At 43.3% G+C, this 26,417-nt stretch overlaps 1 protein-coding gene across 1 annotated transcript in view; it reads right to left on the bottom strand.

Annotated features, from left to right (window-relative positions):
- Positions 1 to 10,137: 10,137 nt before the first annotated feature.
- The window catches only part of ARMC2 (armadillo repeat containing 2), a 189,688-nt gene continuing 173,408 nt past the window's right edge, over positions 10,138 to 26,417 (bottom strand). Inside the window, exons 14-17 of the mRNA XM_082250903.1 lie at positions 25,308 to 25,421; positions 22,072 to 22,204; positions 10,974 to 11,134; positions 10,138 to 10,417 (exon numbers count right to left, since the gene is read on the bottom strand). Of these exons, the coding sequence (XP_082107029.1) occupies positions 10,263 to 10,417; positions 10,974 to 11,134; positions 22,072 to 22,204; positions 25,308 to 25,421 (563 nt within the window). The 3' untranslated portion in view covers positions 10,138 to 10,262. The remainder of the gene's footprint in view (positions 10,418 to 10,973; positions 11,135 to 22,071; positions 22,205 to 25,307; positions 25,422 to 26,417) is intronic.

The raw sequence follows: 26,417 nt of genomic DNA, 5'->3' as shown, positions 1-26,417 counted from the left end.
CCTGACGATTTCCATGTGATCCAAAGCAGCGCCGAGGCAAGAGGCTATCTGCATGAGGAAGTGCCTGTACTGGGGACAGGCTGTCGTCTAGTGGAACTGCATTACATGCTGCTTTTTGGATCACACACAGTGAGTTCACATTATCTTTGTTTTTGTGAAAGCTAATAAACTACTACACTTAGTCTGTGACGCGGTTTCTCTTTCCTTGTCTTTTACATACAGTACAAGTGAGTCTGCAAGTGGGAGTCAACTCAGTCCTGCCATCTGGAAAGAATCTGTTGACGCTGACCATGTTCAGGTTTTATATTCATGTAGGAATAGGGACTTGTATAGTATTGTGTCACATTTATAATTTCCCTTATCTCTGGTCACATTTGTACAAAGTTTGGTTGAGTTTTGAGCCTTTTGGTGTTTTGTTCACATTTGTGCTGGGGAGTTGGGCATTTGCACATACATGTTTATACTTAAATCTCTTTTCCTACCACTGTATAGAGCGCCCCCTTGCCCTATGTAATGACAAAGGGAATAACTCTATGCCAGACTACATAGATCACTTGCGTATTTATACATGTTGATCACCTCCTCTTAAGAGAGAATAAATTCAATTCAGATCAGGTTTCCCTCATAGCTGAGCTCCTCCATGACTCCTGTCAGTTCGGTTGCTCTTCTCTGCACTTTCTTAAGTTCCCCAATATCCATACAAGAATCTTCATTCCCATGTTCAGTTCTGGTGCTCAAGCATGTGCTGTCAGTTTGTAGTTGCATGTAAGTGTAAGGCTTGATCATCTCCTCATACAAGTCAGCCCCTATATATAAGACCATGCTCAAGTTTAAAGATATATTCACTCAAATCGAAACAATTCTCTTTCCTCCATGAACAGGAAGATCAGGCAGGGCCATCTGTCAAAGGCAATTCTACTACTGCTTAGGGCTGGGAAGTTCTTTCTTCTGTTTTGCTGTCAGATTGTTATGAGCGATACCAGCCCACTGGGCTGGGAAGGTGTACTGAGTCACCTTTTACCTCTGGTTACAGAGGAGGCTTGGCTTTCCATGAATGTGCTGTAACTTCAGCCAAACACACAGGAGTGATCCTGTGCTGTTCAAGTCTCTAGGAAAGGTATCCAAGGGTGTAGTCTGACAACACCATGGTGGTGGCAAAAGGAACAAAGGATGGCTATAGCGCTGAAGGTGCCGCACATGATAAAGTAGGCAAAAAAGGTCACCAAAGTCTGGATCAATGGGAAATGTCCCACAGACGCAGCTCTCCATAGTTTCTTTACCAATGGATAATATGCCATCTACAGGAGTAGACTAGGCAGTGAAACTTTATAGAAACTTTTCACCTGACACGCCTATAGGGGCTGTCCCTCAGTACATTACCCCAGACACACAGTGATTACTAATCAGTTTCTTGCTGCCTAGTGTTAGGAGTAGAACCTAGGTTCCCTGCTGGGACTCCGGTCTCAGTTTTTTATTTTCTTTTGAGAGATGATTGTGTTGGCATCCTCGGGTGCTTCCTTTGGCCGCAAGGTTTTGCAGGCTGCTGTTTGCTGAAGAGATTTACTGTTCTCTTTCAGGGGTGAATTTTTGTTTTGGGGTAAGCTCCTGTTGGTGTTGAGCTTCTGTTGCCCTGTTGGCTATGTTTTCTCTAGCCTTGCTGAAACGTTAACGGTTGTTAGTTGCGCTCTTCCCACCCCTCATGCCAACACTGCTATGGGACGTCCCATTGGTGAAGAAATTATGGAGAGCTGCGTCTGTAGGAGGACGTAAGAGAAAATAGAATTTTTGTAAGAACTTACCGTAAAATTATTTTCTCTGAGCCCTCTGACAGACGCAGCTCCTGCCCCTCTATTTTGGGGTTGGTTGTGTTTTCCTTCACTGCTTGCTACAAAACTGATTAGTGAGCAGGGTGTGTCTGGAGTAATGTTATGAGGGACAGCCCCTATAGGCGTGTCAGGTGAAAAGTTTCTAAAAAGTTTCACTGCCTAGTCTACTCCTGTAGATGGCGCATTACCCATTGGTGAAGAAACTATGGAGAGCTGCGTCTGTCAGAGGACTCTGAGAAAATAATTTTATGTTAAGTTCTTACAAAAATTCTATTTTTTTACCAGATGACCTTTCAGCAGTTGTGCTTGTGGTAGGGACATCAAATGTGCATTTTTCTCTCATGGCTTGCCTTAACTGCAAGGTGGACAGTTATCAATCCAGAATTAAGGATCCCTGGGTAGCAATGAACAATGCCTGGCGTTTCCAAGGGGACCAGTATTCTCTGTTCTATGCCTTTCTCTCATAAAGCTTCTGCCTACTTCTAGTCATTCTGGATTGTTGGTCTTTGAAAATTGACTTAGTTCATCTGGTTCTAGATGCTCCTTGGCACCTCTCTTTGTTCAAATCTGCTTTATGGCTGAAATATAATGGCCTGGCTGATTGAAAGCCAGGTCCTGAAGAATAGGGGTTGGTTTCCTGCTGTCATCCCTTTGTTAATGCTTTCCCAGAAGGTGGCCTCTTTCGAGGCCATCGCTTTGGCTTACAGAATTTTCATGTTGGTGACCCTGTCTTGCTAGTTTCCAGATCTAGTCAAAACTGCAAGTTGTACTTTGTCCAAGGCCCTTTTTCTTGTTTAAGGTGGTGTCCTCCTTTCTCCTAAACAAGGATATTGTCCTCTCATCAAGCTGTCCTACATCAGTTCCTTGTGAGCTTGTTAATGTTTATTAAAAATGCTACAGCTTTCTTCCACCGGATTCCCGCTTTGCAAGTTCTTGCTATCCCCCCCCTCTGTGGGAACTGCTTTTAAATATCCTAATCGTGAAGCATGGAACAGGGCATGTAAGTCGATGAAAGAAAGAGAAAATAACACTATGTACTCACCATAAAATTATTTTCACTTAGGTAATTGATGGACATAGCACCCACCCCTGTAGGCTATTGCCCATATATTCTGAAGTGTTTTGCGTTCTCCTTTTGACTACTTGTTCAGTACCTGAACTCTTCAGGAAGTGAAGGGGTTGGGCCACCAGCTGGAGATGCCCCTAAGCTGATCTTTCTTTTTGTTCTGTATTTAGTGTCCTAGCCCTGCAAGTGGCAGTATAACCCAATTGTAAGGAATAGGAAAAGATGTCAGTCAAGGAACTCAGAGAAAAGAATTTCAGGCTAAGTGCAAAAAATACTATTTCCCAGGAGCAGGGGTCAGCAATAAGAGCTTACATTTTTCATTCAGCACAGGTTTCCTTTACTTAAGGCATAACTCAACTTTTGATTGAGAAAAAAAACACTCCCCTCTGGGTGATCGCTGTACATTACAATGATTTTAACAAACTTTGTTGCAGATTCCTACCTGTTGTTATTCTGAAGAAATCCATGTTTGTTCCTCTGTGCTGAGTGAGTCTAATGGGAGTGGTTACATAATTATCAACCAGCTGTGGCAGTTGCAGAGCAATGAGAAAATCTGCTGGGTCTGCATCCCTTTAGTGTTTCTATTGGGAGTATCTCACCAAAAAGGACATTTTTGTTCCAGGAGATGCCAGAAATCTGACTTGTATCTTAGGCAGACTTCTGGGAAAATTGATGAGCCAATCACACAAGCAGGAAATTATGTTTCTGGGGTGTGGTCAGTATACATTCTGTGTACAGAACAGCTCCAGGAAGTCATTTTGCATTGCATTTTCAGAAAATACAGCGGCTGCAGATTGAAAAATAAAGGTAATTTTTAACAACATTCAATTACAATATGATTTGTGTCGCAATTGTATGCGCTATGTTGTTTTTTCTTTATTTGCTATTTTTTTCCCCATGAAAGTGGAGTTACTTTTTGAGCAGTAAAATAAATCACCTAATGCATACCTTGGCTGGAATAACCAATGCAACAGTATCCTATGGTAGTCAGTAACATGATCAAACGCTATAAAATCTGTTCACATAATCTCTGCTGAAGGTGGAAAATCAAAGTTCACAGTGGCTTCTCCTCCATCGCACATAGACATGTGACAGACACATACACATGCACCTCATACTCTTGCATTACTCCTGATAAAAATGGATTTTTGTAAAATCTTACCGTAAAATCCTTTTCTCTTAGCTCATCGACAGACGTAGTCCTCGGTGATACACCACCTTCGGGTTATGTTACCTCCGCAGGAGCAGGACTAGACAGGAAATTAAAAAGCTCTGGCCACACCCTAGGGGCAGTCCCAGAGGGTATATCCTCTCTCTCTCTGCCTCAGCAAATCAGTTATGTGAAAAAGCAGTGCTTAGAGAATTTAAACCAACCCAACTCCAAAACAGAGGGGCGGGGACTACGTCTGTCGATGAGCTAAGAGAAAAGGATTTTACGGTAAGATTTTACAAAAATCCATTTTTCTCTAGCGCTCATCGACAGACGTAGTCCTCGGTGATACACCACCTTCGGGACGTCCCAGAGCAGTATCACGACTGAGGGGTGGGAAAATGGAAATCAAATCCCAATCTAGAAGGCCCAACCGGTGCCAACTAGAAGTTTACAATGCTCATCCTTAATGATGAGACTCAACAAAAAAATTTTTCAAACAGAAAAAAACCCTCGAGGTAGACCACCGGTCTCCTCAAATTGCAGCCTGCAAAACCTTGCGGCCAAATGAGGCATCCGCCGATGCCGTCACATCAATTTTATATAGAATTTAGTAAAGGTATGTACCGACGACCAAGTGGCCGCCTTACATACCTGGACCACTGACGCCTGATGGCGAAAGGCCCAGGAAGTACTGAGCGCTCGAGTGGAGTGCGCCCTAACAGGGAACGGAGGACTCTGACCCTTAATAGAATAAGCCTGTACCACCGTTTGTCTAATCCATTTGGCAATGGTCGCGGCAGATGCAGGCAAACCCTTTCTGGGGCCATCCGTGATCACAAAAAGTGAATCCGTCTTACGGAATGATTCCGTAGCTTTCAGGTATACCCTGATTGCCCGAACCACATCCAAGGAATGCAACGCATGTTCCCGATGATGCTTGGGCTGAGGACACAAGGAAGGTAGTACAATATCTTCATTCAGATGAAAATCTGAAACCACCTTAGGAAGAAAAGATGGCTTAGGATGAAGTACTACCTTATCCCTATGAATGACTAGGTATGGAGACTGGCATGATAATGCAGCCAGTTCTGACACCCTGCGAGCAGAAGTAATAGCCACCAAGAAGACCACCTTCTGGGATAAAGTAAGCAAGGGAATCTCCCTGATGTTTTCAAAGGGAGGTTTCTGTAGAACCGACAAAACCAAATTAAGATCCCAGGGCGGTAAGGGCGCGCGGACTGGAGGAGCCAGGTGCCGCACCCCCTGGATGAAATTCCGCACCAAGGATTTGGTAGCTAAAGGTTTCTGAAAGAAGATTGCTAATGCTGAAACTTGACCCTTGATGGTGCTCAAGGCTAGCTTCTGCTCAACCCCTTGTTGCAAAAAGGCCAATATTCGAGACACCGAATAGGTACGTGGAGGAAATCCTAAAGATTCGCACCACGCAATATAAGTCTTCCATGTGTGATAATAGACTTTGCTGGAAGTCGCTTTCCTTGCTTTAATAAGGGTAGGAATGACAGAAGTAGACAAACCTCTGTCCTTCAGTACTTGGGTCTCAATGGCCAGGCCATTAAAACCAGCGACTGTAAAGCACGAAGGTAAATAGGTCCTTGAGACTACAGACACTCCCTGAGACGAAGTTCCCACGGAACGTCTGCGACTAACCTGTCCAAGTCGGCCAGGCCGGCTTGAAGAGGCCAGCCTAGAATTTCTAGGACCACTGGCGCTGATTGGATCTGAACCAGGCGTCCCTAGAGGTATCTGGCCCCGACCATCCGAGAAAGTCTGGTCGTTTTCTGTTCCCACACATTTATCAGATACCTGATAGTTATCAGGCAAGGTGATCTTTTCTGGTTGAACCTCAGGGACCGAAGTCACCCGACTAGAGGCTACTTGGCCTATCTGGTCAATCAGATCCGATTCCTGTGAGGTATCGGGACTAATCTTAGGAAAAGGTAAAGGAAAAAATCTATACAGGGAACGGTAACTACCGCTTCCTGTACTTAAATGTTGGAAGGGAAGAATCGCACCGGTAGTAGTGGTTGATGCTCGATCTAATGTCCTGAATACCGGTGAAAACGTCCCCCTACCCTGAAATTGGGTGGGGGCGCACCTTCAGGCTGTGTACTCCTTTACTTCGGGTTTGGCTGGGTTGGTCCTCTGTTTGTCCGACCAGCCCTTCTTGAACCCTCCTGGAGGAGTCTTGCCTTTCCCGGAAGTACCAGCCGGGCGTCCTTTATGGGCGGTAAAGAAAGGTCCTCGCTTGTTGCGAGGTTCCTTAGCTTTTGCAGCCTGTGGCAAAAAAGTACTCTTGCCCCCGGTGGCATCCTTAATGATTTCATCTAGGTTGGCTCCAAATAGACGATTCCCCTGGAAAGGGAGATTGGTCAAAGTCTTTTTGGAACCTAGGTCAGCTGACCAGCATTTTAACCACAGCACACGTCTGAGGATCACTGCTAACTTAGATGCATGCCCTAACAAGGGAGTAGTGTCCAAGGCTGCGTCACAGATAAACCGTAGCCCTTGTATGATCTGTTCTATCAAATCAGATGTCTCCTGGGGAATATCTTTTCCCCTAAGATCTTGGCGTACCATCTTCGCCCATTCTGTAAGTGTCTGGGAAACTAGACCAATAACAATTACTGGTCTAAATGCTGACCCTATCAGAGAAAAGATAGTGCGGGACTCCGCTTCTATCTTTCGATCCACCGGATCCTTAAAGGACGAAGTGTCCTCCACTGGAATAACCGTGGCTTTATTCAGCCTGGAAATTGGCGGATCCACGACTGGTGGTACCGTCCATTTCTTAATGATGGATTCCTAAAACGGATAGCGTCTAGCAATACGCTTGGAAATAGTAAAGGTACGTTTAGAATGTTCCCATTCTCCTTTAATCTGATTTCCAAAACATTTAGGTACAGGAAAAGCCTTTGCCGTCTTGATGGGCTTATTAGTCCCAAAAGGCCTCTCTGTTTCAGTTGCCTCTGCCGGTAAAGCCTCAAGTTTTAAGGTTTCTTGCACTGCCACAACTAGTGCGTCCACCAATGCTTCTTCCTGAATTATAGCAGGAGAAGAAGCGTCCTCTTCACTGTCTGAGGGGGCTTTACCTGGGATAGCAGCCCTTGCAGAGGAACCTGCAACTGCAGTGACCATCTCTGAATCAGAGTCAGAGGTGTCAGATGGTATAGGGGTAGGCGGGGGTCGCTTCCTTGACCCCCGTCCCTGACAGGCCGCCTCCACCCGAGCCACCATAGACTCCAAAATTGCTGTAAATGACTCTATACTCTGTACACCGGCGGGTCCCGAGGCCCCCTCGAGGGAAACAGGTGGGGGAATCTGTGTGGCAGGGTCCATAATAACTCCAGTTACTTCCTGGATGATATAATTCAAAGTAAAGAAAAAAATTTTTTTTTTTTTTTTTTGACCCTCAGCGCCACAAAAAACCCCTTAGTGTTACCTGCTAGGGATCCCTATCGATCGAGAGAGAGAGAGATAGACCCCCAGGCTCACCACTTGATGTTCAGAGTTGAACTGCAACAGCTTACAGCGCTGTCTTAGACAAACAGGAAGTCTTTTGGCTGGCTGCCCAGGAAGAAAGGAGGCGGCTCCGCCCCTCTGTACGCCTTCCGGCGCCTCCCCCAAGCTCCACGAGGTGTAGAATCACCTAAAACATGGCCGCCCCCATGCTGGAGACACGAGGCTACGCCAAAATGGCGGCTCGTGCGATCCAGCAAAAAAAATGGCGGCGGCCTGTGCTGACTAGCGGTGTGCTGCAGGCACACAACACTCTCTCTGCCTGGGGATCTGGCGTGTTTGGCGGTACCGGCCCTGGCGGACCGCATGGCCGTTCGGGAGGCCTGCTATTAGCTGGAGATCTGACTTGGAAGGCAGTCTACATGTCCATGGCTTCTGACTGGTAGGTAGCTTATACTTAACCCATAAGATTCCCAGAATGCCACAGATTACATCTTTAAAACATGTATACAATAGATTGTTAGCTCCCAAACCAAGCCTCCTGGCTTTTGCACACATAAAATCACACTCAAAGTAGGAGGATTTGTGACATGTTATAGGATAGAAAGAAACTCCTTCTTACCATACAGAGAGGGGCCCGCGTTCACCACAAAACCCGTCAGGGAAAACAGGGGGAACATACTACTCACCATACCGGAACCAGGCGGGCACCAACTCCTGACAGTACCCCTCTCCACCGGGGCGGGAGGGCTGTCGACCGATACAGACGCCGTGACTCATGGTCTTTGGCGTTTCAGCGAGACGTTTAACTCGCGGGTTCAGTCCTTTAATGGGACTTTGTCGCGGCCGACTCAGCGCGGAGCTATGGCCTGCACGCGCTCGTAGGCTGAACTGGGGTGACCACCGGATCTCAACATCCAGCCCGTCGCCCAGTTCAGCTTTCTTGCTTGAAGATCTCACAGGAACACTGGAGAAAAAAAAAAAAAAAGCTGTCCAAAAATCCTTTTAGAAAAAAATTTCTTGCCAGGACCTAAGATCCCAGCAAGGTATCTAGGTCCTTACTCCTAACTAGACAGAAAATAACTGATTTGCTGAGGCAGAGAGAGAGAGGATATACCCTCTGGGACTGCCCCTAGGGTGTGGCCAGAGCTTTTTAATTTCCTGTCTAGTCCTGCTCCTGCGGAGGTAACATAACCCGAAGGTGGTGTATCACCGAGGACTACGTCTGTCGATGAGTGCTAGAGAAATGCAATCCCATATGCTTCACATCCCTTCATCGTGGCTAAAAACCTAAAGCCGAAAGCTCCTTAAGCAAACCTGTACTGAGAAATGCATATTGCTGACTCCTGAAAATGGTAGTTGCCCAGGTGTCTGTGTTGATGACAAAGGCAAGTCAAAACCTGATATGCATACTTGTTCTGGGTTCGTAACTCTGCTCTTGAATCAACATGGCAACTAGGGGTTTCAAAAGGAGTGTTTGGAAGTAACAGTCTATTTTTTTTCAGTACAGGTTAACTTTACAGGGATCTTGGCAAACAAAGCCACCATTGCAAATTTGCATCAGAAGTGTTGTGCTAACCCTGGTATCATGTCATTAATCACTGACCTGGGCAGGAATGCAGTTTTCAGACTTCAATGACTGCATCCTTGTACCAGCCCCCCCCCCCCCCCCAAAAGAAAGTCAGCAATGGCAGATCGCATTTTTCTTTCCCTACAAGGTTCCCTTTATTCAGCCACCTGCCAATACTCTGGTTGTCACTTGCGATGCAATTGTATTTTGGCCCCTTCACTTTTAGAATACTGTATTGTACTGAATACAATGTATAATATACTACGGATAACAATCCATCAGCATTGAACAAAATAAAGTTTTATTTCTAACACCACCAGAAAATAACGCATTTAATTTAAATTAGTCATTAAAGCAGAACTTTACCCATGATAAAAAAATAACACTCTTTAGCAAGGCACAAATATTCCACATTAGAAATGATGCTACCAAAATTAGTGTGTGCTGTAAATTGCCTTCAGCATTGCTCCCGTTTCTTGCCGGAAGCTGCCATTTTGTTGAAATCCAAAGCCCTCGAACAGCAGTAAATCCTAAAGTGGAACTAAACCCATTGATTTAATGGTTTCAAAAAACAGTTACATTCCTGGAATGCCGGGATCGCTAACTGTCATATTTGTTTATGTCCTCAACTAAACTGTCAAACCATCAAATGGCTGGTATCATAACTGATCACATGTGCAGTACCATGACAGTTGCAGATCAAACAGAAGCAGCTCCCCTGGCTTTAAAGGATAGGAGGGTTTAATTTAGCTTTAAGGCTGTCAGCAGATTGGCCTCTACAAATTCGGCTGTGCCTAAAAATAGAGGGCAACTGAGCATGTGCAGAACAGGGTGAGACAGTGTATTACTGGATTTTAAACTGTATATACACTAATTTTAATGTTTTACATTGCTATACCTGCAAAACGGGCCAGCCTAAATTGATCTAGCAGATTTTAATTTTTTAAATAAAGTTCCAATTTTAAATAGTAACTTCTCTTTTTAGATTGTATAAAAAAAAAGTGCATACTTCCAGAAAAACATTTTTCTCAGTTTAACAGCAGCTAATATCAACTTTAAACTTTTTATGTTGAGAAGACTGAGCATGTACTGCAGAGTCAGTTCATTGTATTAGGATTTTTGAGAAATCTCCACTAATAATCCAGTACACATGTGCAATCAGCAAAAAGTCTAGAAAGGCTCAGGCAGAGGTTCTAGATAGGAATGATGAAGGTGGATTTTGTCCAGGAGCTTCGCGGCCACAGGTTTAAATTCTACTTCCCAGCATGTTCTCTGATATTCCAGTAAATCTACATTCCAGCAGAAATCCTCAGTGATTTGATCATCTTCAAAAAAAAAAAAAAATACAAATATATAAATTCTACTTTATATGTAATTTCAACAAAAAAATACGAAAGAACTACTTTTACAATTCACAAAAGGGGAAGTTCCGCTTTAAGGGCTTGTTCCCTGCTCCTCTTAAACACTTCCAGGTCCCAGAAGACTGTATCCGCCACTCACGATGCACGGCGCAACTCGCGCATGCGCAGTGGGCACCCAGCTGTGAAGCTGCAAGCTGTCACAGCCGGGTGCCAATAGTGAAGATGCTGGCGCAGGGGACCGAAGACAGCGAGTGAGACCGCCTGGGGTGAGCTCACCGCTGGATCATGGGATAGAGGAGTGACTGTTTTTTAAGTCAGCAGCTACACTTTTTGTTGTTTTTACCACAGGTGGCTGGAACTCCTCTAAGTATTTTAAACTATTTCTTCATAATTACCTGCCTGATAATGCATTAATCATTATTAGATTTGGGGTCAGGTTTCTATTATTGCAGAAAAAAATTATTCAGTTTCTGCAACACTACCTTGTTAGATCAGAGTATATGAATGTTGCTTTACTCACCAAGAAAAGAAGCCAAAAGGTCCAAAAGTGTATTGGTTTCTTCAGTACCAATAACCGTTTCTGCCTCATTCACATCCTCACTGAAGTTCCATAAAGCTTTGCATACCACTGTGGCCAGCTGCCAGTCTGAGGGCCCAAAGTCTCGTAAACATTCTACCAACCTTCATGAAGTACATTAAAGTGGACAGATCATTAAAATTCACACTTCATACATTAGAATCAATAGGGCACATAAGATTTATCACATGAATTCTTTCCTGCCATGAATTAAAGCAGGTTACTTCCTTATGGGACCTACTCCTTAGGAGACCTGTAAGGAGTTTATAACTGTAAAAGCTTTATTGCCCTGCAATAGAAGACAGAATATACTCACCCCTCTAATTGCCCCTTTTTCCTACCCAGCCTGTAGCCTTGGATGCTTAGGATGTCTTGTTCCCTGCTGCAAGGTGATCCCTTTCACTAACCCTCCATATGGGTCAAAGGACGCTGTATTCCCACCTCCCTGTGCCCTTGGCCTCTACATCTGTTCTAGTGCTCCAGCCTATGCAAATCAGTTTGAGCATTCAACCCTTCAGGACGCATCAGATGCCTGTGCCTCCTCCTGCTGTAAACTATAGTTTCTTCCTCTGTCCCCTCTAGGATATATCAGTTATGCAAGGTTTGGAAAGATGACCCATAGAAGTAGGAGACACAGGTCACCAGTGAGGTAAATATGCAGTGTCTTCTCTGCAGGGAACGCCTTTTTCCAGATGCTTCAAGTGACACTAAATAATATGACATCAGCACAGATGTCACAACATACCTCAAACCTATTCAATCCAATACTGATCTCAAAAGATTTACTGTCCCTCGTACCCCCTCTGCTGACTTCTTCATTGAGATCAATGGCACAGCAATGGATCAGTTTCTCCCCGCATGTCAGAGTGCTAAGTGTAATCCTGTACTTTGAACTCTCATTTTAGCGCCGCATCCAATCACTGTCTAAATCTTGCTGCCTCAACCTCTGTATCATCTCCAAAATATGGTCCTTCTTAATTGCCATTACAAAGCTACTACTTTACTCCTTGGTTACCTCTCCATTCCACTATTGCAACTCCCTCCTTGTTGGCCATTACCATTACATAGGCTATCCCCTCTTTAGTTTATCTTAAATGCTGCTGCCAGGCTCATCCATCTTACCAATCATTTGGTGTCTTCTACCCCTCTCTACCAATGCTTTCACTGGCTTTCACTCACCCAACAAATAAAATTCAAACTACTAACTACAACCTACCAAGCCATCCAAAACTCTGCCCCCAGCTACATCACAAACCCTGTCTCAAAATACCAACCAAACCATCCTTTCCACTCCTCTCAACACCTCCTGCTCTCTAGCTTCCTTGTCACCTTTTCCAATGCTTTCCTACAGGACTTCTCCAGAACCTCTCACATTGTCTAGAACTTCATACTCCAATATGTCTATCTCCTACTGTAGCCACCTAGAGCAATCCCTGAAAACCCATATTTTCAGTGAGGCCTATCCTGTCTCTTAACTAATAATTTTAGTATACTTTTACTTCCTCCATCAGTTCATCCCCCACAGTTATTACCTCTTGCATCACTTAACTCTTGCTTTCAGATTGTAGGCTCTAAAGAAAAGAACCCAAAAAAAAAAAAGAAGAACAGAACCCTCTGATTCCTCTTGTGTTAAATTGCATTGTAACTGTACTGACTCTATCCATTTTGTTGGCCCTATATAAATCCCCATTCTCCAAAAATATTCCATACACAACTACTTAATGGTCCTCTGTGAGCTCCTGAAGGTCTCCTTTTCCCTCCGCACTTCTGTTTGTTTGGACTGAGCAGTGGATGTTAGGTGTGGTCATGCACACCTCACATCCAATAACCTATAGAAGTTGTCCATCTCAGGAGGTGGGAGAAAGAGAGGGGCTACATACGGATGGACCATGGAGAAAGAACATTGTCACCCTCTAAGTTGGATCACAGAAGCAAAAAACAAAGCAACACACACACGCACATTTGGAGGGTGATGAGAGTAATTTAAGGAAATAAATTCATTGAACTTTTTTTTTTAACCGCTTGCCGAACGCCGCACAACTATTTACTGCGGCAGTCAGCCCCGTACAGGCAAACCGACGTAGGGCTACGTCGCTCGCCTACGAGCCTCTAGGGGGCGCGCGCGCGCCCCCGCTCGTTCCCTGTTCCCTGACATGTTCGCGCGAGTGTCCGGCGGCTCCGATGTCCGCCGGTCACCGGCGATCTCCCGGTGGAGAGGGAGAAAGGCAGACGGCTAATGTAAACAAAGCCGCTTGTCATTCTCCCTTATCTAACTGCAGAGACTACACGATCCTGCTATGTAGGATCGTATGTCTCTGTGGTTACATCACTAGCCACGCCCCTTTACAGTTAGAATCACGCCCCTAGGGACACACTTAACCCCTTGCTCTCTAATAAAGTTAACCCCTTCCCTGCCAGTGTCATTTTTACAGTAACAGTGCATATGTATAGCACTGATTACTGTAGTAATGTCACTGGTACCCCCAAAAGTGTCAAAAATGTTAGTCAGGGGTCCGATCTGTACGCCGCAATGTCGCAGTCCCACAAAAAAAAAAATTGCAGATCGCCGCCATTACTAGTTAAAAAAAAAACAATGAAAATAACATAAATCTTTCCCTTTATTAGTAAACGCAATAACTTTTGGGCAAACCAATCAAAATATGCTTATTGTGATTTTTTTTACCAAACATATGTAGCAGAAAACAAATTGGCCTAAAATGTTAAAAAATTTAGATTTTTACATTTAATTTTTGGGAATTTCATATAAAAAAAATCTGAAAAATATTATTTTTTCAAAATTGTTGCTATTTTTTTGTTTATAGCGCAAAAAGTAAAAATCGCACAGGTGATCAAATACCACCAAAAGAAAGCTCTGTTTGTGGGGAAAAAAAAGGACATCAATTTTATTTGGGTACAGTGCCACACGACCGCGCAATTGTCTGTTAAAGTCACGCAGTGCCGAATCGCAAAATTGGCCCTGGTCTTTGAGCACGAAAATCCTCCGGGCCTTAAGTGGATAAACTAGAGTTTAGCGTCACTTTAATGGGATGACAGAATCACCTTTAAGGTGTACTTTTATGAACCGGTGAATTTTTTTCTCTCTTCGCTTCTCTACAGTTCTCCGGGGAAAATGATCACCTCTGGCACCCTTTTTATGAAGCGGAGAACTTCAGTTCTCCCAGGGTGATCAGAGGTGAACGGTTTTCGCCGAGATCTGTGTAGAAGTGAATGGGGCGCCTGTAATCTTGTGAGACAAAGCGAGATTACAGTAGTATGCAAATCCCTGGCGCGCTTTAACAAGCAGTGATAAATTATCACTGCTGAGTACACGAGGTTAATAAATAATTGTCCCCTTACATAAATATATATATATATATACACTGAATACACACATACATACATTATATATATATATATATATATATATATATATATATATATATATATATATATATATACACATTAAATATATATCTACATGTATGTGTGTATATATATACATGTATATATATATATATACATAAATATGGCAGGGGGACATGATTACTGTGTTGGGGGGTCTGAACGAGGAAGAAGGAAGTCCATAATCTTCCTTTTTCCCCCTCAGTTCTCCCCCGATTCTGTCTTCACTCCCCGCTTCACAAGCTCCAGGCTGGTGAATCTGGGAGTGTGAATTCTGGCACAGATCGCCAGTGAAGTGCGGGGATCGCAGCTTCATAGCCTGGCTGTTTCTGTGTCAGGCAATGACAGATTCCCGTGTGAAGAGATGATCAGCGGAGAACACGTTCTCCCCCGATCATTTCTGTTTCATAAACTGAGAATGATCGGAAATGAGCTGTGATCAGCAGGATCACTGCTCATCTCCATTTCATAAAAGGACACCTTAGTTTCAAAATTAAAACAATGCAATGTAAACAATGAAACCATACAACAAAATTCTGTAGATCCACTGAACAGTCCACCTAGAGAGAAAAAAAACCCTAAAAACACTGGCTTTACATCTACTCATCTGAATATTATTCTTTATATTTAATGTCACTACCCCTTATTTTGCTAGCAGTATGGCAGCGGGGGGGTTGGTTTATGTTGATTTTGGCATGTAAAAATGTGGTTTGAAGTAAATAAGCCTATGTGTTCCCTCTGAAAACTGAAAAGTACTATGTGATCTCAGATTTATATTTAGACAGCGGAAGAACATATGGAGCGTGCATACAAATATGTTTCTTAACATAGCTACTGAGGTAAATAAATGAGGAAGCATTCATTCTAAATGGAGGAAATCGCAACAGGGAAATCGGTGCTTTGAAGAACATAATGGACTCTACATTTTAAACTAACTCCAGCAAACACTACCTTGGAAAAAAACAGGGTTACTGAATTGACAATGAAATGTGTTTTTATAAGGGCCAGTGCACATCTGAATCACACAGGAACCTGGTCCACGTTCCTGTGCAGTGCAGCAACTATGTGCGTCTAGCCGTGTTCACCACAGGTAAACGCTTACTGTGCAGACAGCTGCCAATACCTGCAGCCGCCGGCTACCTGTCATAGCGAACTGGGTTGGGGCCCGTACCTAGCCGTTTAGAGCCGAAGCAGGAATCAGAAGATTCTTGTGCTTTAATCCGCACCGGCCTAAATTGCAGGTGTGAATGTAGCCTAAGAGAGCTTTAACCACCTCATGACCAGACACTTTGCGCCCCTTTCCTACTCAGGCCATTTTTCAGTGCTTAAATATAGGAAGGAGGTATAGGTTGTGATGCCCTAAACATGTGTGTAATCCTCATACTTGAGAGAATATGCCAATAAAATCAGTGCAGTCCCTTTAAACAATTCATACATTAAAGCATAAGTGATTTATTACAATAGCAATCAAATCTGGTGGTCAAATCTAAAAAAACTCCAACGCAGTATATCATATAAGTCCAATAATCTAAAAAGTGCTCGCAGTGCAAAAAACTGCAATAAACAAAAGGTCACATAAATATATAATTAAATGTTATAATCCAAAAATTCAAAAGTCCTTGTAGTATAATTGGCGGTTCACACTTGCCAATGTGTCTTTGTGGTTACATCTGTTGCTAGGCAGCCGCACAGTATAAACATAGCGAGTTGGACGTAAATGACGCTGCTCCTGATAACGTCATTCTGACGAAACATCTAGAGCGTCATCGCGTGACTTCCGGCCTCAGGTTTCTGGACCGTCGAACGCATTGCGTTCCGGATACAGTGTATGGACTGACGGCTTTTTATTCACGGTTATATTATAAGTGTATTTTCTTTTACTAATAAATTCATATAATACGGATTTACACTATGAGATGCCTCTTTTCCTCCATATACTCTGTGATGGGAGTCCCCAGTGACCTGACAAACTGAGTTGGAGAAAGAGATATACAATTGCCCAGCTGTTGGTGTCTTTGACCCCTGCAGGTGTTTAATCCTCTGGTGAGTGCGGACCTGAGGGGGGGGGGGGGGCACGAGTGGATTGACCTTTGCATTTCACCACCAGAGACTGTCATTGCACTTTTTGCACTTATCACTTTATTATACTACAAGGACCTATGAATTTTTGGATTATAATATTTACTTATATATTCATGTGATTTTTTGTTTATTGCATTTTTTTTGCACTGAGAGACTTACCGTATACGATATAGTGCGTTGGAGTTTTTTTAGATTTGACCACTATTGGATTTTGTTTGTAATATATCACTTATGCTTTTTTGTATGAAATTTTTAAAGGGACAGCACCCTTTATCATTTTATTGGCATATTCTTTCACTTATGAGGATTACACACGTTTTAGGCAGCGCCACCTATACCTCCTTCTTATATTTACTTAATCCCATGTGCTGGGATATGTGAGGCGGGCTGCAGCCTTGTTGCACATATCAGAGCACGGAACCATTACCAAATAATTTCATTTTTCAGTGCTGTCACACTTTGAATGAAAATTTCTCAGGCATGCAACACTGTACCCAAATGACATTTTTTAAATTTATTTAAGACAGATAGAGCTTTCTTTGGTGGAGTTTAAACACCTCTGGGTTTATTTTTGTTATACAAGCAAAAAAGAAAGAAAATTTTGAAAAAAAAAAGTTTTTCTTTTTTGTTTCTGTGATTACATTTTGCAAATAAAGATTCTTAATAAATTAATGCTCCATTTACACCTGAGCATATCGCTCTCAGGTGTTTTTTGAGGTGTTTTTTCAGGTTTTTTGGGCATTTTCAGGTGTTTGGAGGCAGGCATTGACATCTGACCAAAAAACGCTTGCAGTCTGACAAAAAAGAAGCTCATGTACTTTTTTGAGCTTCAGGTGACAAAATGCTCATATGTGAACTGTGAATTGAAATGAATGGAATTTTGCTTGTTGGGCATTTTGAAACTTCAGAGATGAGCATTTTACGAGCTGAAAAACGCTCATGTGTGAACAGGGCCTAAGGGCCAAAATGTATTGTTACATTTTTTGGAAAACATAACCCAAATCAGTGCATATTATGTGTGAAAGTTATAGTCTCTACAAACTATGGTATATATATATATATATATATATATATATATATATTTGAAAATTGATCTGTTCTGATGTACTGGCTGCCTGTCTCATTTCTTGGGGCCCTAAAATGCCAGGACATTACAAATTCCACCTCCCAAATAACCCTTTTTTTCAATTCACAAAGTTGTCATTTTAACAAGTTATTTCTCACAAGCAACATAGACATAATTAAACCCCAAAACACATTCACAAGCCTGGAAGCAAAGAGGGACCCAAAATCAAGGAGCGCCTTTGGGCTTTCAGGAAGCATACATTACGCATCTAATTTCCTGGCTACCAATTACATTTTTGGAGGCCCTGGATCATCAGGACAGTGGGGACATCCACAAAATGACCCCATTTTGGAAAGCAAACACTCCAAAGTATTTTCTGAAAGGCATAGTGAGTCTTTTGAAAATGTCATATCTTGCCACAAGTTTTTGGAAAATTCAACTTTACACAAAGTTGTCAGTTAATAAGATATTTTTCTTACAAATGACATACGACATTACAGGCATACTTAAAATGACACCCCAAAGCACATTCTGCTACTCCTCCTGTATATGGCGATACCACCTGTGAGAATTGTTTTACAGCCTAGCAATATAGAGAGGAGCACCTTTCTAGGGGCATAAATTACGCATCTAATTTTCTGACTACCTATTACATTTTTGGAGGCCATGGAGCACCAGGACAGTGGAAACACCCACAAAATGACCACATTTTGGAAAGGAAAGAAACCCTAAAGGTATTTTTTAAGAGGCACGGTGAGTCTTTTGAAGCCTTCAAGTTCATGGAAAATGCAGAAAAGCTGTCAATTTATTAAGATACACTATATTACCAAAAGTATTGTGACGCCTGCCTTTACACGCACATGCACTTTAAATGGCATGCCCGTCTTAGTCCATAGAGTTTAATTTTTGAGTTGGTCCACCCTTTGGGAATGTTTGACCATTCTTCCAGAAGCGCATTTGTGAGGTCAGGCACTGATGTTTGATAGAAGGCCTGGCTCGCAGTTTCCGCTCGATTTAATCCCAAAGGTGTTCTATCGGTTGAGGTCAGTCCCTAATTCCTGGTAGTTGGTAGTTCCAACTTTCTGTTCCAACATAACTGCTCACCAGCGCACAAAGCAAGATCCATAAAAGACATGAATGAGCGAGTTTGCGGTGGATGAACTTGACTGGCCTGCACAGAGTCCTAAGCTCAACCCAATAGAACACCTTTGGGATGAATTAGATTTCCCAGGCCTTCTTGTCCAACATCAGTACCTGACCTTACAAATGCGCTTCTGGAAGAATGGTCAAACATTCCCATAGACACACTCCTAAACCTTGTGGACAGCCTTCCTAGAAGAGTTGAAGCTGTTATAGCTGCAAAGGGTGGGCCAACTCAATATTGAACCCTATGGACTAAGACTGGGATGACATTAAAGTTCATGTGTGTGTAAAGGCAGGCGTCCCAATACTTTTGACAATATAGTGTATTTCTCACGCACAGCATGTGCATACCTAGAATTACACCCCAAAACACATTCTGCGACTCCTCTTAAGTATGAAACTTGTGAAACTTTTTCAATGTCTGGACTAACTGTATCTTGTGTATTACACAAATCAACCAATTGTCTCAAAACCAATGTACTGTAATGGTTGCCTCTATACGAGTGTTCAAGGAATATATCTTAGGCCAGCCATAGATGGATCGAATCTTGGCCGGTTTAGCATAAATTGATCGATCAACTTGGGTACAACCAGCCTGCTGGATATTACATACGATTATCTCTAGCGACTGCTATAGCCACTAGCAATAGTCACTGTCTTCGCCTGGCCATGACAGCTTCTCTCACTCCCCCCCTGCCAGGAGAATACAACGGCTCAGTGGGAGGGATTCCCCTGTCAACATTGTCGGTGGTTGCAGTTGCAGAAAAGGAATTTGCTCAGTGTATGGCCTGCCTTAGTGTAGCATCACCTATAGCAATCCCAGTTTCTTTAAGCTGCAGGGGATGGCTGGGACTGGTATCTTGCAGGAACATAGTCAGTGGGATGTGCAGATGGGTCAGTTCAGGCTGCAGGCAGAGAGAGGGTCAGCAAACAGGCAAAGGATCAATTCCAGGCAGCAGGCAGAAACGAGATCGATAAACAGAGCAGAGTTAGTGCAGGCTGAAGGCAAAGCCAACAGCTGCACTGGTGTGGCGGTGATCAGAAACACAGCTACTGGCCTACACTGGTCTGGTGACAATCAGACACCATTGCTGGCTTATACGGATGTGGTGACATTGCGACTGGTGTGGCGGTGATAAGGAACACTGTTGCCTGCATACACTGATCTGGTGACTTTGGGACTGGTGTGGCAGTGATCAGGGACACTAACTGGAGTAGCGGTGATCAGGTATAATATGACTGGTGTGGCGGTGATCAGAAACAATGTCACTAGTGTGGCAAGTGATCAGGGACACTAACTGGAGTGGCGGTGATCAGGTATAATATGACTGGTGTGGCGGTGATCAGAAACAATGTTACTAGTGTGGCAGTGATCAGAGGCACTGGTGTTTGTTTACTAAAGTTGGAGAGTTGCAAAATAAGGCCCCTTTCACACAGGCGATCCGATCCAATCCGCCGGTTAGTTTTTCAGGCGGACCTGATCGGATGCTCCATGCATCCCTATGGGGCAGTGGATGTCAGCGGAGACATGTCCGCTGACACCCGCTGCTATCCGATCCGATCCTGTTCGTGAAATCCAGATGGATGGAAACCCTATTTTTCATCTATCCAGCGGATTGGATGGGATTGGATGAGAACGGAACAGCGGTCCGTTCGCATCCGATCTTCCCATAGAGGACAGCGGGGAATCTGACAGCTCCGTCTCCGCACACAGAGCGGAGATAGAGCTGTCATCCGCCTGCTCAGCGGTGATCGGCGGATCGATCCCCCCGCTGAGCAGAATGGACAACGACGATGGAACGGACTGTGTGAAAGGACCCTGAGTCTCACTTCTGCCCAGAAACGAATTCGCTTCTAACCTTAGCTTATTCAATTAAGCTTTAGCAATAAAACCTGTAAGCGGATTGGTTTCTATGCAGAAGTGAGACTGATTTTGCACTCTCCAGCTTTAGTAAATAAACGCCTCAGTGTTGCGGCAGGAATTAGGGACACAGAGGGGACGGTGGTGATTGGGGACAATGACTGGTGCGGCAGTGATCAGGGATACTGACTAGACTGGTCTGGGGATGTTGTTTTGCTGTGGCAGGGATATCTGAGCATCCAGCTATTATATATGATCACTGCCACAACAGTACAATATCACCATAGGGACACTGCATTTATTCGGATGACAGTATTTTTAAAATTGTATAATATTTTACACAAACATTTCCCCGGAACAACGCTTGTCTTCCACGGCCATATATGTACAATGGCTAGGTGGGAAAGAATTTCAAAAAGCTCTAGTTGACCTCTCCAATTGCATGTACTATGAAGAAACTCAACTTCAAAAGATTACAAGAGAAGCACTAGATTTCCAGCTCCTCAACCCATATTTTTTATGGAAGCAAAAACTTGGCAGCCTGACAGCACCAGTGTAAAAAAAAAAAAAAAAACAGCAGGTTTGTAAGCTGCTTGACACCAACTCAAACCTGACTTGCTGTGTCTCTGCTGTGATAATGCATAGTAACCACAGACACAGAGGTCAGTAAGGGCTTTAAATGCAGTTTCACTTCTTGTTAGGAATATTTCAACATTTAAGAGCAAGGTGAGAGGGCCGCACCTTTAAAGCACACCTGTGCCCTGAACTTAGGTGGCAAGCAGTGGTTGTGAATGAGAAGAGAAGGGAATGGAGGCAATCTGCTTGCTTTAATGTATACAGCATATTTGTTCTTATATTCTACAACCCTACCTTTTAAAAGTGTTTATAAAACCCAAATCTGTTTTAAGTATGCCTGACATTATGCCTCACTGTATACAGCTTTAAGTCTTAAACCAAAATTTATTTTTTTGTGAGGTAGTGGTTTAGCTTCTTTTTTTTTTTGGCAGCACCCGAAAGGCATTTGAAAAATCAACTGGGGTGCTGACATCGCAGATCCCTGGACAGCTAAATGTCCTAATAAAAGTCAGCAGCTACAGTATTTGTAGCTGCTGCCTTTTAATTTTTGGAGCGGGTGGGGGGCTGGAACTCTGCTTTAATGGCAGGATTCTTAGGCAAGTAAAAAAATATTTGCATAGGAAAACTGTATGCAGTGTGGCATAATGCCAAACATACTGAAATATACTGTACATGGTGGGTTTACATACACCTTAATAATCCTAATAATCTTTAGCACTGACAATTACAGGGTATAAACTTTGGACTCCTGGGCCACAGTTCAGGGACAAACACAGGCCCACATTCCACCACTACAAATGCCACGAGCCCTTCACTTGCCCACTGCTATTAAAGTCTCTAATCTGACATCTATTAAAAGGTAATAGCTTCCAAAATAGAATACAGATAGGGTATTGTACAAATTTCCTTACCTTGTAATTGTCCCTTCTTCTTTCAGTAGGATTCTGCTAATGCCGTCGGAGGCCAAATTAGTCACTACCCCACAGGCAAAGTAGCAGACATTTTGGTGTCTAGAGTCCAGTAAGGGAACTAGGAATTTATACACTAGGATGGGAAATAAAATAATGATTTTTTTCAATTTCAGAACTTTCAGGAAATCACATTAAAAATGATCTGTTTTAGTGGTGTCCTCCTAGCATCGAATAACTAGTGATGCAGTGGCTGGTTGGAGAGGAGGAACTAATACGTTAACAAAAAGCAGCATAAACTATATATTCATATGAAGAATAAGCAGTGGTAATTCTACACAGAGTCGTAATATTTATTTTGAACTCAGTAAAAGACAATTTCTTTATTGTTTATTGAGGGAAACAACTGGTTTAAATAAGTCTTGTACATATGGGTTATAATACCGCCTACATGAGATTTGGGCACTGGCCAAACAAAAAACCCTAAGCCAGCCCCCATACAACCCTGTCTTCAACCACCTTGCCTCAGTTTTTGCTAGTGTCCTGAAGGAAAACTTGAATTAGATTTTTACTGTGATTTTTCTTTTCAGTCAAGATATCTCTTGGATTTATCGCCTTTAATAACTTCAATCAAGACTGTGGATTTATCACCTTTAATAACTTCAATCAAGACCTTAAACACACTGCTTAAGCTAGTCTCTTCACAGTAGCCATCTGCATCGGTAAATCCTCAGCAACACCTTTGAAGGCCATACCTGTACCCTGCTAGACTGAGCATTGTGGAGTTAGCCTGGAATGTGACCTTGGCACTAGGCTCTGCATTTTGGCATAATCCAGACCTTACTGTATCGTTAGTTAGCCTGAAGGCATTTTTAAGGTCCAGAGCAGGGCAAAGACTCTAATGTCATCCAGAATCAGCTATGGAAGCCCGACTGGTACTTTGTAGGTTAGTCTGGTGCATGACCTTCACTCACTGAGCTCTGTAACCATTGGGCACTGAACTTTGCTTCTGACACTTTCCCAAATGTAATATCATGTTTCAACTACAAAGTGATTTCCAGGTTCAGAGCCAAGGCATAGCCTGCAGTTTGCCCAGTCTTTAAGAACAGTGAGTATAAGTAGGTATGACTAAAGTACCCGGAAGCTACTTTGCAGTTGCACACTTTAAAAATGCTTCCACCATCACTACACTGGTTCTCTCACGGTTAAGGCTAAAGGAACCGAGTACTGAGGTCATCTACAAGGTGGAGTGCTAAGCATGCTCAGTTTGCATTTTTTCTCCCACCTTTTAAGCTTAGAAGTGCACTGTCCTGCTGTGGCTCCTGCTTCTCCGATATCTAGTCTCTAAATTGGCTCCACTGCCTGCCTACAGTGACTTGGTCACCTGCAACCCTCATCAACAGCTGTTAGGAGTTGTTACAACGCCAGGTAATGCCTAATTTTGGGCCTAGCTTTTCTCTTCTACTTGGGGCAACAACAAAGATGCACTGAGGACAGTTCTGTAGCAACAGGCGAACGCAGACCATACCCCTCTACTGCCAACAGCAGCAGTTTCTTGGTTTTTCAGAAGGGACCACTACCTGCAACAAAGAACCTTGGACCCCAATTACTATAGGATTGTCCTCTCTGGGGTCTCTTTCAGCTCCGAAAGTGTGAACCTCGGTCCTCGTGTACATCCACAAGACCTTTAATATTTATGTAAAAATAATCGGTCTGTGCACAATTCCAAAACCTACCTGCAATGGTTCCATGCACACTGGTGCAATCTACAACTAAATCAGCTACCAAACCTCTATCCCTAAGTAAGCCTGAAGTTCCTAGAAATCTCTGATTCAGATTCAAAGCCTTCACAGCTTTCTGCCAAAGATCCTGTTTTTCGGCAGACTCAAGTATGCAACTAGCCAAGCACAAGAGCAAGCTTGAGACTGGTCCAAGTAATATATGGTTAACATACTAGGTGGTGAGGAGAGCGAGAATCAAGCCAATATAAAGGTGTTATGTTGAGATCCGGCAGAGAACAGCTGCTGGTATCAGTGTGGGAGAGGCTGTCTGTAGCAGAGACATCCTGGATGTAGATAGTGCTGAAAAGCAGAGCTGCACTATAGCAGCGTGCGTCCTGAGCCAAGGATCATGGAAGCGACTTCCGGGTAGCCTGGAGGCAGGGAGGCATGGGTATGATGCTATGCTATGCGTTTCAGAGCAGTTCTCCTTTGTCAAGTCAGTGCTGGGAAAGGATAAGAACTGCTATTTATACAGAGGGTAAAGAGAAAAAAAAGGAGAAAATAAAAGATAAAAACTTAACATTTAATAAATCAACAAATTTTAATTGATCTATTAAGGTTTAGGCTATTTCGCTTCCCCATATGTATCATTAGTAGCTCTTATCCTGCTCTGACACTGTCTTGAGAAAATGGATGGCTTTGAAATGCATGGCCATAGCAGCATACCCATGCCTTTCTGCCTCCAGGCTACCCATAAGTCTCTTCCCCGATACTTGGCACAGGGCTATCACAGACCGTGGTCGGCGCTCACCTCCTGCTGTGTGGCCATGCCAGTGTGTCCTCTCCCGCCTCCTCTGCCTGTCCCACTGATGTCATCTTATTAGTGAGGCAGGGGTCAGGAGGAGCTGCAGATCGGTATGAAGAGCTCCTCCCCCCTGCCCTGCTGATAGGATGACACCGGCGGTTGGGCGGAGGAGCCGGGAGAGGATACACAGACTGATAACTGCCTCTGCCCTGCCAAAAGGTAGGAGTCCTGCGCAAGGGAGGCGGAATGAGGAAGTGTGATGTTAGAGAGAAAAAAAGGGAGGGGGATGGGGGCAGACTTCAAGGGCACTGTGATGGAGGAAGCTGTGATTGCTAGGGTCCCTGTAATATAAAGGGGACTGCACTGTAATTATTACAGTGCCCCTTTTCAGTGCAGTCCCCTTTATATCACAGTGCCCCTTTACAGTGCAGTCCCCTTTACATTACAGCCCCCCTTTAAAGCAGTCCCACTGTGTCCTCAGTTCCCCTTCACATCATAGCCTCCCTTTATAGAGCAGTCCCCATTACATTAATGTAAAGGGACACTGATGTAAAGGGAACTGCACAGTAATCATCTAGCTGAAATAATTCTTCTGTTAAAGCTCTGTGAATTGAGCTTATTGTATGGTATTCATCTTACGATAATATAAAACAAGACAAAATGACATAAGGTATTTTATGCTGATATTGGGCAACGAATGGCATTGGACATACCGCTGTTCTCCACAATGAAGTCCCGAACATCTTGGTAGTGAGAGAGATTGCCAAATACTCGGGCTGCTTCAAGAATTCCCTCCATGTTATTTGAAAGCAGCAGTTTGAACATTACTGTTGATTAAAGAAAAATGTTTCTTTGCATATTCCCAAATTTGCAAGATATAAAATTTATAGTTTGGTTCTAAGCCATTTATTTCCCTATAATGTATGTCAGAGAAAGTCCATTTCCAGCCTTATCCAGCACACACTTCACAGTGGAACAAATACAGCATAGTTGTCATTTCATATGTCTGCACCTGGTATAGGCTGCTCCTTCTCCAATAAGAAGGAGGGTGGGGAGGGAGAGGTCCCTATGCACTCCCCCCATACAATGACCCCCCCAAAAAAAAACACAATCTTGTTTACTACTATCTTCCCCCACACATAACATTCTGTCACCCTCTCATCAATTATGTGTGTTGTAGATGGACACAGTTAAAGCGGAAGTAAACCCATTGATTTCACAGTTTCCAAAAACAGTTACATTTCTGTCACATGCCAGGAATGTAACTGTCACATTTGTTGTGTCCTCAACCAAACTGTCAAACCATATTATGGCTGGTGCCATAACTAAATCACATATGCAGCATCATGGCAGTTAAGGCCTCATACACACAGGGCATTAGAAAAAACGAGCTGCAAAGACACTATCAATGCCTGGAAAAAGGAGCTATAAAAATTAGCTTTTAGTATCTTTTTTTTAATCGGGGTCATGCCCATTTAGCCGCATTAGCTTTTAGCAGTGTTTCTTTGCCTCCATTCAAAATAAATGGTTGCCTATGAGAGCCGTCTTTGATCTGACTTTAAGCCCATTGATTTGAATAGAAGTCGTATCATGATGATCCGACTTGTGCTCTAAGAATCTTGAAGGGGAACCTCATGCCAAAATGAAAAAAAAAAAAATGTTGTTTTGGTCTGGTATGGATTTTGAGGGGAAACCCCATGGGAAAAAAAAAAAAAAAAAAAAAAAACTGGCATAGGGTCTTCCCCAAAATCCACACCAGAGCCATATCCCAGCATGTAGCCTGGCAGGTCAGAAAAGGGGAGGGGACGAGCGAGCCCCACCCG

Source organism: Pelophylax lessonae (genome assembly GCF_965119305.1).
Source record: "Pelophylax lessonae genome assembly, chromosome: 3".
NCBI classification, from domain to species: Eukaryota; Metazoa; Chordata; class Amphibia; order Anura; family Ranidae; genus Pelophylax; species Pelophylax lessonae.
This window is presented reverse-complemented; position numbering and strand designations above follow the sequence as displayed.